This window comes from Copadichromis virginalis, linkage group LG7 (genome assembly GCF_057382275.1).
Source record: "Copadichromis virginalis isolate Kocher_CV1m ecotype Utaka linkage group LG7, C_Virginalis_male_GT1.1, whole genome shotgun sequence".
NCBI classification, from domain to species: Eukaryota; Metazoa; Chordata; class Actinopteri; order Cichliformes; family Cichlidae; genus Copadichromis; species Copadichromis virginalis.
Genome location: NC_140624.1, coordinates 64,778,347 through 64,793,638, shown reverse-complemented (window position 1 = coordinate 64,793,638; position 15,292 = coordinate 64,778,347). Strand labels below are relative to the sequence as shown.

Genomic DNA, 15,292 nt, shown 5'->3' with positions numbered 1-15,292 from the left:
ACTCAAAGGGATGAAAACACTTGGAAGGGAGAACGGTGTAGTCTGGATCAAATACAGTTTTGGCTTTTGCTTAAAATTTTAAACTCACAAAGGGAGAGGAACAGAAAGAACAAGTAATTCTTCTACCTTGACCTCTTTGAGTATTCATTTTAAATAAAATGCTTAAAAAGAAGAAGCAGGGAACTGGAGTGATACTGCATTAATGCATTGGGAAAAAGCCTTTGGCACTGAAGATGATTAACAGCCTCCAGACAGTGTTAGATTTTAAATGGTGACCAAAAACAGCACCTTATTGTAAAACACCCACCTCGTGCTGCTGAGCCGCATGAATTAAAATAACATATTAATAAAGACAAAAGTGTCACGTACAACACTGTGCACATCACACTGAACTTGGACTGAAAAGTGGGACAGCACTGTGGAGGAAAGCAGCAGTGAATCAAAGAGAGGAAGAAACAAAGAAGGCAAGAGGGAGGAAGGGAGGAAGGGAGGGGTGGAGGGAGGCTTGGCCAGTGATTGAGTGCAACATGTGAGACATCTGCTGTTGAAACAAAGTAGGAGTTCAAAACGCTGCTTTCCAAGATCTACTTTCCATCTCAATAACTGTGGGTAAAACTTTGCACTGCTGCAGGACAAAACTCGGCAAGAGAAGAAGAAAAAAACCTCACATAAATGACAAAAGCAGGAAAGTCAAAAAACTACATTTTTCACAAAATACCAAAAGATCCGCCTGAGCTGCAAGGTTTCAAACATCAAACCGTACCACATTTGCTATAATGTATTGGAGCAGTTAGACCTAACTTACAGCAGCAGCCCTGAGCAATCCAATCCTCTCGACAGACATTTGAGTGCCTAAATAGAAACTACCTCATTTACAAACAAGCTTGCATTAAAAACTAAATGGAATGTGTCCATAAATGCAAAGTATCAGTGAGCAAGAACAGTAGCTTTACAGGGAAAAAGAATGGATGAAGGAAAAGTAAGAGGGAGAGGGGGTAAAATAGCAAAGAGTAAACAATAAACAGAGATATTGGACAGGCTGAGAGGCCACACAGGACAGAGACAGGGTGTGAGGGAGGGAAAGCTGCACAGGAAGTTGATAATAATGGAGATGTAATGATGTCTCTGAGGAGAACCTAATGGAACTTGTCCTAAATCTCTCCGCTTATTTCCTCCTTTTGATGAAATCCATGAAAGGGTTAATAAAGATGAAACATGCTGAGAGGTAACCCATGATGTGAAACGTATTTTAGTGTAAACAGTAAAAAAGAAAAGGAACATTAATATATGTGGAGCAAAACACACCCTGATAACATGTTTCACTGATATATAACCAAACTTCAGATGATGTATCAAAGCTATAGTCAGACATCGGGAGGGTAACTTTAGCTGTATCGTCCTGTCTTTGGCACACTGTATATGTCTAGCTGTCAATGCCAAATTAGCTCAAGTATGACTTTGTAGGAAAAGCACGACAACAAGCAGGAAACCAAAAAAGGAAAAGAAGCGAGCAAGAAAGAAAGCAGGAATAGATGAAACGTGGTGTCGGACTGGGACAGAGACCAAATGAGCCCTGAGCTCATCCTCACAGAGACATGCTGAGCTTGTGCAGCAGAGAATAACTATTCTGTAGCACAGCAGCCAAATTCCTCTCCTCTTCCTCCTCTCCTGACCTTTTGGCTGACCCCTCTGACCCCAAGGCAACTGTCCCCATGCTGTGAAAACACTAGATAATGCAATACTTGCATGTGAGTTCCCTCACTGTCAAATCACTGAATATGATCATACTCAACTTCAAAGCTGAACATCTTGTTTCCGTTAGTTCTGAGACGCAGGCAGCCTCGTCTTTACTAGCATATGCTACAGCACCCTCCGCACAATATGCAGATTAAAGAAACATGCGTTGGATTTGGATTGAATCTGAATGACTTTCAAAAAGCACTAATGAAAGCAGTCTGTTTGTGATCCTGAACCAGCACTCCTGCACTAATCACTGCTGACCGAACAGATGAATCCAGCTTTTCTTTACTTATGCATTCCGATCTACTTGCTACAAAAATAAATATTCACCCTGTAAGAGAGGCTTCAACAAAAAACAAAACATCTGGTTCTTTTTGTTAACATTTTGCATGTCTGATTTCATTTTTCAGATGCTATCCTCCTCTAAAAAAAACAAACAAAAAATCGGCTGCTATTACTTTTGCATCTCCAGCCAGTCTACCCTGCTCTGAGTGCAAGTAAACATAACTTGTCTCCACAGAGACATGTACACTCAGCATACAGTGCAAATTTCTAACCCATCTGTGTAATCTCTTAGGATGGCGAGAGTCTCACTGCAAATTTAAAATGAACAGCTCAATGAACTCCCGGTTTACTGAGAGAGACGAAACAGATCTCACAAAGCGTGTAATAGTGTGTTTTCAGCTTTGATAGCGCTCTACGGATGGCAGTCTGTCTGTTCATCGCTACATCCAGCCTGAAATATCACAACAGCTGTAGTACACACATTCAGGGTCCCCCTTTCAGAACGTGGGTGAATGTAACCAACAGCTCCTAATTTATTAATGAACAGCACCAGTTAGCTGTTGGATCTATGATGTTAAACAACCACCTGCCACTAACCAAAGCCGGTAGATGGTAGCACTCCAGGTGGAGAGTCATCTGTACAAACATGAGTGATTCCTCCCTGCTGTATGTAGTCTGTATCAAGTGTGCAACCGCATTCTGCACGAGTGAAAAAGTTAACCTGCAAGAAAAGAAGGCTGCTGGAGCTAGCACTGCGAGTCTGACAATGTGTGAATGCAATGAATTATGCAAAATTCCATGTAAGCAGCATTGCATGCAGTATTTGTACAGACATCTGTGAACCTTGTCCATTGACCTGCGTTTAATTTTGACTCTTTCCTGCGTTTTTGATGAGTTATTAGTCTGATTTTTTTTCCCCTGGTTCTCCTGAAGAGGAAATAAGTCACCAGGATTGTCAGGAAAGGTTAAAAAACTCACATCACTATATGCTTAAGAAAAATAGAATATAACATAATGAAAATGTTATATCAGAAACATTAAGACCACTGTTCAGCGCTTAACTGGAGTTTCTGTACACAAATAAAAATTAATTTAACAAATACCGTGTCCAATTTATGAACTAACGTCAGCTTTAAGACTGTGGCTCTGTCAGCCCTGGCTGTGGGATTTTAAGCGACAACAAGTCAGAAGTCATTTTGCCATCACATAGCCACAGCCTAATTTAATTTCATACAGAAAATAATATCAAATGCATTAAGCTCACAGGTATTTGACCCGGTCATACTTCAGACTGAACTGTAATCCAGTTGTCGAGCTGACTTTTCAACTAGCTGATAATAATTTGGGAGAAAATGTCCAGCACTTTAAATCATTGCAAGTAAATTAAATATCGAGTATGTGCTACACAATAATTGTTACCTCAGCACGAAAGCAAGGGAGTGTTTGCTTGCTTGTCATCTTGCTAAAATGACTTGAGTTTCTAAGTGTGAGATGTAATTCGAGTGTGTCAGAAAACCTGAGATATTGAACATGTACACAAAGACGTACTAATAAGTTCATGCCTTTGTTAGGCTCAGGTTTCCCCTGCAAACATCAGAAGAAATCACCACAAACATGTGAGTCAACGCTGAAACCCCCACAGAATATGGTTTCTTTGCACATTAAATATTTAACAAGTATTTAATAAAGGCATGAACATTTTTATCAGTCTATTAAAAAAAACAGTCAGTTGTTGATTTTTCATGGAAGAATCTGTATACACATCCAAGACTGTTAAATAACCGCACTAATAAGTGGAAAGGCTGCATCGAGACTTGGTGCATGTAAAATGCCTTTCAGCCTCGTTCATGCACTAACAAACATAAAGGGCCTGAAAATTCAAGTAGAAGAAACAAATATATAAAAATGCTTTACAGGAACAAGAACACAGGAATTCTCACGCTTAGAAGGCAAGAATAACAAAATGAGCTGTGCAGACTCTCCAGTCTGAAATGATGCTCATTTTCAGCTGCAGAGACTAAACACGGGGCAAACAATGGCATAAAGAGTCAAAGCCGATCCATCACACTGAAATCCTCTGATACAAACTCAAATACAGACAAAGGAAAAGTCACATTTCCATTTGATGTCACAATTTTGTGCATAAACACTGCTTGTAGAAGACGATCAACACTGAAATGACGGATAACATCAAAATGAATCACACGGTGTACTCACAGCTCCACTCTGCAGCCAGTCTACAAGAGCCTGTGCGGTCTCTGCAGGCAGCTGTGCTCGGAGGCTGTTTCGCTCCTCCTGGCTGGGTCGAAGCTCCAAGGAAAGTTTGAGGTCCTCAGCTAACTGAAGGACCTGCAGCGGTCCAGCACTGACGGGGGAACCCAGGTCATACATGCTGTTAGAGAACTCCATCGCTGCTGCTTTTGAACCTGGTGTGTGAGTGATGGAGGAGGAGAGGATTAGAGGACATTAATATTACTAAGGAAGTCAAACTTTAATCAGAGCCATACATCTTTCTAATACATGGCCTCCAAACCGTCCATGTGTCACCTGGATCATTTCCCTGCACTGTATGGCCCAAGCTAACAAACATCTGGATGCACTTAAGCAATCGTGGCTCTAAAACAACAGCCACACATTGCAGAGGCTTCAGACAGCAAACAGAGCCCAAAATTAACAAAAGAGCACGCAACAGAAACAAGCTGCGTCCATTTATCATGAAGAGGCTGAGTTTAAGCTACACATCTGTGGGCTTACTTTATTTGAAATAAAATAAGCAGAGAGAAAATCTAGGATGCTCAAGCACCACTGAGCTGGTATCTATGTCAGAACTGCTTCTAATGTGCGATGTTTCTGAAAGATCATCGCTGACATTTCAGCTGAAATGCTGAGAATTCTTAAAGTGAATTATTTTATCTGCACTATAAGGAAAAAAACGAGAAAAACAAAAGCTTTATCAAACAAAAGTTGTTGTTTTTTTTTATTATTTGTCATGGTCTTTGGATTTTATAGAGAGTTTGAAAGGTTTAGCTTCCTGTGTTGAGTTAATCTGATATCCTTCATTGTGTCTGTTCCCTGTGCTTCCTGTGTTGCCCTGTCCACGGTCTCATGTCTCACTTGTAGCCGATTCCTGTTTTATTTTGGAGACAGTGTTTTTAATGTGTCTCCTGTTGCTTTTATTTTGTTAAAGTTGTGCTTCTGGGCTATAATTTGTTCTGTTTTGTCATTTATAACTATACCCTGGAGATATGGCTGTTATAATCAGTGTTGAGAAGGTTACTTACAAAATGTATCCCACTACAGATTACAGAATACATGCCCCAAAATGTATTTTGTAACGTATTCCGTTACGTTACTCAATGAGAGTAACGCATTCTGAATACTTTGGATTACTTAATATATTATCATGCTTTTGCTGTGTGATTTATTACTATTACTGAAGGATAGTCACCATACCAATACCAACTAGATGTTTAAATCTTAATATAAAATGAGTAACAGTAGGTGGACATTAGGTAAGGCTGCACTTTTTGCAGCGATCTCGTATATAAAACAGGTCCGCGGCTCCGAACCGTAGTAAAGGGACCTCTGGCTAATACGTCGGGTTCGTGTCGGGCTCGTCGCCCAAAACTAGCTTTACTTTGTCGCCTGGGTCGACTTTGCTAGCGAGGGACAGAGAGAGGCATTGAAAGGCTGCTCCAACAGAACTTGTTGTTTCGGAGGAAAACACGAACACAGCGTACAGTCGAGTCTTAATAGCTTACTTACAGCTGGGCTCGTCAGGCACTCTTCACTTCAGGCTGCAGTGGTTATTATTATGTTTACATGCTTACACTCTACCTATTGCCTTCATATTGAATAATTATTTTGAATAATAATTTTTAAAAATATTTCGTCACGTCATTATGCGGGCCGCGAAATTGAGACACAGGCATTAGAGCCTTTTCATGCGTGTTTTGTTTGGGTCTCTCTTCCACAGCATGTCTTCTATCCTGTCTTCCTTCTCTCACCCCAACCGGTCGCAGCAGATGGCCCCGCCCCTCCCTGAGCCTGGTTCTGTTGGAGGTTTCTTCCTGTTAAAAGGGAGTTTTTCCTTCCCACTGTCGCCAAAGTGCTTGCTCATAGGGGGTCATATGATTGTTGGGTTTTTCTCTGTATATATGAAGCGCCTTGAGGCGACTTTTGTTGTGATTTGGCACTATATAAATAAAACTGAATTGAATTGAATTGAATGTCAGGTAAGCAAAGCATGCAAATTGTGATGCAATGGCAAGTTCAAGTTGCCCGCTACTTAGTACACTGTCAAGGCCTTGTATTAGTAAATGTGTATGTAACTGATTACAACTGTAAAGCATTTTAATTTCAGAGGTAGTCCTAATAATTTATTTCTGCACCATTAACAGCCTTTACTCTGTGACCCGTCTGCGTCTGATAACATCTACATCCCAGGACTGGCAGCATATAGACAACTTATTAAAAGGTAGCTGTGATAAAGGTTTGCAGCTGCTCCTCTGCCTGCAAACAGATCAAAAACAACACCAACACCAAAATCGTTAACCAGCAGAGTGCTTTCACAAGTATTACCGCAAGAAGCTTTTCGACCCCAAAAGCACAGAAAAAGCTGTCTTGATCATGGAATGCAATATGACCGACATATCTAAATTCCTGATAAGTGGCTCTAATTTCCTCGTTAGCGACTGGCTGATGCTATCGCTAATGGCATTTTTAATGTCTTTCTATTTGTGGTCAGTGAGAGCCGGAACAGCAAGCTCAAAGGCCTGGGTGAGATCAGCACATTGATGGCAAATAGTAACAACAATTACAACAATGATAGCAGTAAAGCCTCTTTTCTCCACTTGTCTGTGTGAAAATAAGTCGCAGGGCAACTGTGAGAATACAACTGCAATTTTATTTCATCTGCTGATTATTTTCTCAATTGATGAACTGCCTCGACTAACAAAACTGGGAATAACTGACAGTGTTATTTTTAAAAATTACTTGATTGGTTGAAGTTTCCACAGATATCCAGCAAATGAGAAAATTACAAAAAATGATTAACTCACTATCAAAACAGTTTCATCAGTCACCACAAGAGATAGTAAAGTAACTACTAATAGTTTACCATTTACCAAAATTTTACTTTCATTAGTGACCAAAACATTTCTGATTCTGACGGATTCACAGGAAATCCTCCGCGTCGGTCCTTCTCTCCCTAACCTTGTGACTGAACTGATGTGTTTTCCCACATCATGCTGCTCGATCACATTAAACATTTACCCCACTGTCAGTCTAATCTTTTCTGTCCAAGGCTGAGCTGCCTGCAACAAACTTTGTTATACTGTACAAACACAGAAAACGAGGCAGTCTCACCATTGCAAGCCTGCCATTTATTAACCTGCTGTGTTCAGAAATTTTACACTGTTACATGGGGTTAATATCTCAAAATGTTATCTTATTAACTCAACCTTTTGAGAAAATAACTCAAAATTGAGAAATTAGCTTGAAATTTGGGGTTAGCAAGTCAAAAGTTTAAGATAATAGGCCAAAATTTTAACTTATGGATCACAAAAAAAAGGTATGAGCTGAACTCAAAGCAAACCCAAACACTGAACTATATCATTTTTAGCTCTAGTAAGTTATATTTTACGGCTGAAGAATGGTAAACAATCTGCACTCATGTAGCCCTTTTGACCTTTGACCTTATAGGTTACATAATGTGCTTGACAATGTGTTTGCTTGTCATAAGTTGAAGCTTTATCAATATTGTACATAATCATTTCCTGCAGCTCTACTGTAAAAAAATAAATACAAATGCATTGTCACACATACACCTATGACTGGGGATGGATACTGACAAGATTTTATTGATACAGTTGCCACAAACGACTCAGCTCTCATGTCTGCTTCCTTACTGGGTTCTGATCAATTTTGGGTGCAGGGAAAACCCAGTACTGACAAATGAATCGACAAGCCTGAAGGTATATGAATCAGATGGATTAGACAAGGGCAGCGACTCTGGCTGCAAAAACACAGACTTCCAGCTGTATAGACGGATAAGGGGAAACCACCCTCAGGTTTCCTTGATATGTGACTTCAGTAACTACTCCAAAAATACTTTTCACTTTGTAAATTATGTTCCCCATCAATGTTCAGAACGAGGATAAAGCATTGCATGCTTCAGAGCAGGCCTATTTTCTGCCTGACAAGCCACTAATGCATGAGCATGCTGACTCCTGGTTTCAGATAGCAATGAACAAGAAGCTCAGGCCAAGGCTTTAAAATACAGGCCACGGACAGTGCTACCTGTCAGCCTCCTAGTAGACACGCCTATCGTATCAATTTAAAAAGTCTTTATCGCATTGTTCTTAAGTTATAGCATTTCTAAGATTTTCAGAGATTTTCAGAAAATTTGACCTCTGACCTTGTGGTCGAGGTCACTGAGACTCATCCAAGATGTTTAGCAGATACGCCTACGGTATCATTTTAAAACTCCTGCGTTGCTTCATTCCCGAGTTATCACTTTCACAAACTTGGGTGCCCACCTCACCCACCCAGCAATACCTCATCAGCCTTTTACGTCGGAATGGTAAAAATGAACCAGAGTGCGTGACATCATAGTGGTTCAGTCCATCTTTAACATACAGTCTATGAGTAGCAACAAATATACCACTTACGTTCTGGACGCTTCTGGTGCCGGCAAACATATTTTTTTAATTATGTTGCTGTGGCTGATGCACAAAGTTTCCACTTTAGTTCTCAGTAACAATCACTAATTGCCCAAATTACAACAGCAGTACGGAGCAGTGTTACAGCATTAATACAGACCAGATGATGCTTATTTGTAGCACACGGTGCTGGAGAAGCCAACCTGTGTGCAGATACTGGTTCATGACATGCTGAGACTTCCACTCACCTCTAAACACTAACTCAAAGTTTACACCTGTTGCTTTCTAGCCTTTACCTGCAATGATGTCGTCCATCTGCTCCAGTGCCGCCTCGAGCATGTGACTGGCCTCTGTTTCCATGGTGATGGCAGGTAGCATCAGATCTCAGGTGTTCTGATGTTCTACAGAAGAAATAAAAAAAATAAGTTAAGTAGCAACTTGCTGTACAACGTACTCAAGACTTTGACAGAAAAAAATATATATTTGTGGATTTCTGGAGTAGCGAGTGGTTCCCCAAACCAAAACATAGAGACCAGTGCTGCACCACTCCTAGAGACAGGGAGGGTTTTACTTACCCAAAGGTTATGCATATTCATATGGAGATACAAAAGAAGACTAAATCTGATTCTTTTTGTGCTAAGAAAACAAATCTTTATTTTTTTTAAAAACTGGTCTGTTTGAAAGTAGTTATAGCTGTTCCCATGATTTTTCTTACATTTCACCAGTTGAAAATGGATGGATTTTAGTATTTGGCAACTAATATGAAAATAACAAAGTTTTACAGTTTAGAGTAAAAGATCTATCATATATATTTAATCTATATAATATTCTGGATATTTAAAATTGAGCTGTTGTATATATTAGAGCTATTCCTTATATTTTATAATGTTGTAATATATTGAATTCCTTAATTTAGTTCAGTCTGTAACTGTTCTTATTGTCTTGGAGCAACTGTAACCACATAATTTCCTTACGGATTAAGTATTCTGATAATCTCTCGGATGGCTTGGGAACGCCTTGGTGTTTCCCCGGATAAACTGGGCTTCTCTGCTTAGGCTGCTGCCCCCACAACCCCGCCCCGGATAAGCAGAAGAAGATTATTGATGGTGGATTCTGATTCTAATATTACTAATAATAACCATAAATTCTGCCAGTATCGGTCAACAGGGCCAATAACAACAACAACAATAGGCCGATATATTGGTGCACCGCTAGTAAAAGCTTAATTGCATCAATGGGTTTTTTGAGGTTAACAATTTTTGTCCCTAACAGTGACTCACAGGACAACAAAGAGTTACTTTGGACTAAAGTTATATACCTATGTGGTATGTGACTTTTGTTGCCATGATGCCAGGTCTCTCTTGGAAGTAAGATTTTTAATCTCAATGAGATTTTTTTACCTGGATAAATAAAGCACTAATAAAAATAATAAGCTGCATTAACCATCAGTCACCACCAGGGTCCAAAAAAATGACGATAAATGTTTAAATGTTCTTTTAATTTGATTAAAAATCTCTCTCAGGCTTTTTGCTGAGTTTTGAGGTCTTTGCATTGACACAGCGTACGTCATTGTTTTGTGTTTTGTTTTATTTTACAGACACAGATATAACCCACAAACTCTCTTTAAAAAATCCTCACTACGTGCACAGAGGCAGCATACATGTAACTAGGAACAACCGTACAAGAACAGCCATGGCTTTCCATCCATCATCACCGCCTCCGGCTGCCCTCCGACTCCTGGCATCCTTGTTTCCTGCTTTTCAGCCCTCCCAGTCCTCCCTTCTTTGCCTGGCACTCATCCTTTTTCTGTCATCTCTCCTTCAAGGCTCTCACACTGCTGTCACGCTGTCATGCCAGCTTACAAACAAACAGACATCATCATGTTCAAATCGAAGAGGAAGGACGGTGATGTAATCTACTGACGCGTGGGAGAATAAACCCCCCTGCACAGCACACTAATGCTCATCTGCATTAGCACCAACTGGCACATCATCATGACAAGTGACAATGAAAATCAACATGAAACACACTGAATGGAATTACAGTAACATGCTGTCATTACTCTGTAAGACAGCATCAGAATTCCTCAAAGATTCCCCATGATGTAATGTGATGGGTGTGTGTGTGTGTGTCTGTGTGTGTGAGTTTGTCTGTCAGGACTGTCAAATAAAATATGAAATACACGAACAAAATCAGTCTTCGATTGTTAAAAAAGAAAGAAAGAAAGAAACAGCAAAGCTGGCCGCTGTCTGCCTCTGGAGCTTTGCAGTACGCTGCAGGCGGCTACTACTCCGGGGGTTAATGGAGCCTTTGAAAGCATTTAAAATATAACAATAATAATAACACAGCAGGGTAGAGTAGGTGCAGAGACAAAGACTAATGAATGACTTTACCTACTGTAATTAAGAGAACATAATAGGATGACTGAACATCCAAAGGTCCTTGTGTTTATTACTTATTACAGTCATATTAGTAAATATAACTGTGCTTGTAGTATTTTATATGGAAGCCCGTTTCTGCCACAAAAAAAAGTATCCATAACTTGAAATTTCAAGTTATCGTCCTTGAAATTTTGACTTATTTACTCAAAATTTTGAGAAAAGTAACTCGAAATTTCGGGTTAGCTCTGCCAATCGGTAATCTACATGAATGACGTCATTTTCTTGTTATCCAGAAGGATACGGCGCAGAGGAATGCGCATTCAAAAATCGAGAGTACGTTTGCTGATAATAACGCCATGCGATTCAGCTAATAACACAAGGATTTCATAATTTGTGAAGCCACGCTGAAAATAGTCAGCAATTTGTGTATTCGTGACTGGCTGTAATACTGGTAGCTTAGCTGTAGCATTTGTAGCTGAGGGCTTCCGGGTAACACGGAAATGACGTAATTCCCGCAGATTGATACTGACTGGCAATGCTAACTTGAAATTTCCAGTTACTTTTCTCAAAATTTTGAGATAATAAGTCAAAATTTGAGAAAATAACTCAAAATTTCAAGTTATGGATACTTTTTTTTAGCGGCAGAAAAGGGCTTCCATAATTTTGCCATTCTGTGGGAACAAACTGACTTTTAAATGGTTTAAACCTGCGTGCTTTTTTACAAATGACTACCCCAACATTACTTTTTGGTAACTGGACAGAGCTACAGTGTGCATTTGTGTGCACAGATGAAGAAGCATGTGTTTAAATAATGCCCAGTGTTATGTTCATTATAAATGACTCCATATTAGCATGCGCAGGCCGAGGGTGACAGCACCATTCAGATACTGTGACACACTGTCTCTGTCCAGCTGCATTGTTGACCTCGACAGAACAACATCGCCTTTGTGTCCACTGTATGTGTGTGTGTGTGTGTGTGTGTGTGAGCTTGAAAGGGCCACAGTGTGTGAAACTAAGGTAATCACAGTTTTACAGTGAGACTGCATATAAAGGTGCTGATACACAGAGATTACTGATCTCCACAGAGCTGACTATACAAAGTGTAAAGAACAAGATCCACTGTGGAGAGAGGTTTCTATGTGAGAGGGTTGAGTGGTCAGGGTGTGTGTGTGTGTGTGTGTGTGTGTGTGTGTGTATGCGTGTGAGAGCCTCTGAGTTTGCGTGTGAGTGGATAGATTGCTCTTGCTAAAGAGATGTGTCACACTGAAACTGCTTCACACTAACTGAAAATTAATATATTTTCACTTTTATCATCTTTTCACTGCTTTCTTAAAGCACCTTAACTAAGATGACAATTTTCAAACTTACTTTGCAGAAAGAAGCTATTAAAAAAGAGAAAGTACATACTGGAGAGCTTATTTAAGGTGTTTGATATCCCATCAGTCGCCTGTTACAGTCAAAGAGCAATTAGGTAGTGTGTGTGAACATGACAGGCTTGCTCATTCATGGATGTGAGAAAACAGACACGCCTTTTCCCACGATCGCAGATGCACTCCAGAAAAACATGTTTGTCAAACGTGGAGATAAATGTGACCTGTTTCTTACAGCTACACCCTCCTCAGTGTTGACAGCTCTCTCACCTGAGTCAAAAGGAAAGCGGATACTCGGCCAAATTTAATCCGGTCTCTAACCTCATGTGCTGACGGGACATATCCGAAACTTCATGTCTACAGCTAAAAATACACATTTTTTTTAAAACTACTTTTACAGCTTAATTCAAGTACCAGTTTCATGAGTAAGATGAGCCCAACACATCTCATTACTCAGACCATTACAACCTGTCCTCTAAGCAAGTAGGGGCCTGTGCTATGATGCAGGATTTGGGACTTAGTGAGGGTTAACGCTGGGTTTTCAGCGACTCACATCCTACTGAGGTATCTCGTTATGTTAACTTATAGTGCAGAACTAACAGGCTCCACTTAAGTTATGCTCAAGATAAGAGATGAACATGTACAAAATCAAAGCCTAAACAGAAAGCAGAGCTGACATTCCTGGAAGCTGCTTTGGACCTTTGTGTGCAGACAGAGAGAAGGTTTATGGTTCTTACACATCCGGTCAGTGGTCATTTTCTTTTGGCATAAGAAAGCATGTCACTTTTATTCAGTTTACAAAACTTTATGGAAAGATGAACACTGTGTCGCTTTTAGTATGTATTACATGCTTAACTCCTTTGTATTTTTTGAATTTTATAGTCTATACTGCTGTAAGTAGACCTGTCTGTGCTCTCAGCTGGTCATGTGATGCCAATACTGCCTCTTTTGTGAATGTGCTCACAGTTAGATTTGGAAATCCTGGGTTATACTGAAGAGTTGATAACCACCTTCTTGTGACCGCCTAGCCTGATTTCTGATGTCAGGGAAAGATAAGGAAAAGTGGGTAAACTTGCTTTGTAGCCACTGCTCCAGTTTCACCAGGTTTCCATGTTGACAGAACAGCTTCCGAACAACAATGCACGACTGGTCAGCACCTCTCTGCATAGCCACCTCTTGCATTCACACCATTTAGAAATACCTACTGCCCTGCAGCCTGCTGCAAGTGGGGATAAACTGCTATCTAAATATCCTCAAATCCAGCACGCTGCAATCCAAGCACATTTGTCTCACAAAGCGACTCTATATGCTTGCTGCAGGTTTGAGAACCAAACACTTCCCATTTCAGACTGAAAAAAAAATCCAAAGTGCTTTGATTTAAAAACCCTTCAAAGAAATAAAACAGAATCTTCTGGCGCCGGACGAGATTCAGGTGTTGAAATTGTTGACTCGGCCAACGAGGGCTTCAAAACAAAGCATGCATTTGATCCACGAGTGTGTCATGTGATCAAACATCTGCCTGTGTGAACTCATATCAAGAGATCTGTTCCGTTCACTTCATTGAAAACCAGGGAGTTTGTCTACTGTTATATGCCATCGCACCCGCTCCCCCCTCGTCACCTTCATGCTCTGTGCAACTGAACAACACTGCCAAAGCTTGTATGAAAGAGACACTGCATATGAAAGTCAGGAGGTAAAGACTGTGAAGATAAACAGAAAGGGTAGCTAGATTAGTACGTCTATGTGTGTTCATGTGTTCAACCACATATCCAGAGTACAGCAAGCAAATAAATCAAGTGTTGCTTACAAGAATAAAGTAAAAGCAAACAGAGAAAGTGCACAGAGGAAAATGTCGAAACAAAGTAATTATGAGGAAAATAGGATGAAGTCCAGCATCAAACAAAGAAGCAAAAGAATAAAAACATCTAATGGTGTAACTCTGTGTTGGTTGGCCGAATGTTTCAGTCTTTGGCGAGAAATCAAAAAAAGCAAAGTCAGCAGAGAAAACTCAGACTAGCCGTTACTCAAACATGAGGTTAACAGAAAATGAAATCTTATCAGACCTGGTCCAAACTGTCATGGGAGTATTTTAGTTTTTAGTGCCTCTAAACTGGCACTGAAAACTTTACCTGACAATGGAAACGGCCATTTAAATGGCACGACCTTTCTTTTTCCCCACTACAGCAACTCTCAAAAGGCCTCAGTAACTATGTGTGTGCTGAAATGTTTGAGAACAGAAAAAATGCACAAGCAAAATTTAGATCATGCAGGTTTGTTCCCAACATGCGTGTCCCACCACAGTCTCTGACTCGCCTGAGGAAATGAAATATATGGAAATCGCAGTTTTTTAGGCAGCAGACGTGTTAATTCCATATATAAAGTCAGGCATCGAAACAAAATCTATGGGGAATGACTCCCTTTTGGAGCCAGACTCAAGTGGCTATTAGAGGAACTGCAGTTTCTGACACTTAAAGCTGCAGTACTTGATTTTCTGCCACAAGGGGGCAGCAGAACCAGCTGTAACCAACAGTTACCTAATATAATAATAAGTGTTTGCAGCATTTTTTTGGTCTCAGCATCTGACTCAGTAGTTCCCTATATAGTCATTACATGCTAGACTACATGATCCAACCCTGGGCTCCTGTCATCCCCCATCACTCTGCCAACTGTCAAAGGCCAATACCACCACTGCTGGGAAAGAGGGGGCACAGTGTTCATGATGAAATCCACCCTCCATAATGCAGACTGTATGATTCAAACACAAAAACACAACAGGAGGAAGTTTATTTTCCACTTCCAGCATGATGAGAAAGAAAGTGCAGAGCCTACTTCACATACAGCCTACTGTAGTTAG

The 15,292-nt window shown here is 40.3% G+C and overlaps 1 protein-coding gene across 5 annotated transcripts in view; it reads right to left on the bottom strand.

Moving 5' to 3' along the window:
- ppfibp2b (PPFIA binding protein 2b) overlaps nt 1-15,292 on the bottom strand; it is a 94,702-nt gene that overhangs the window by 57,709 nt on the left and 21,701 nt on the right. For all 5 annotated transcript variants that reach the window (XM_085464746.1, XM_085464748.1, XM_085464747.1 and 2 more), the window contains exons 2-3: nt 8,984-9,088; nt 4,243-4,451 (exon numbers count right to left, since the gene is read on the bottom strand). In XM_085464746.1, the coding sequence (XP_085320872.1) occupies nt 4,243-4,451; nt 8,984-9,065 (291 nt within the window). In that variant the 5' untranslated portion in view covers nt 9,066-9,088. The remainder of the gene's footprint in view (nt 1-4,242; nt 4,452-8,983; nt 9,089-15,292) is intronic.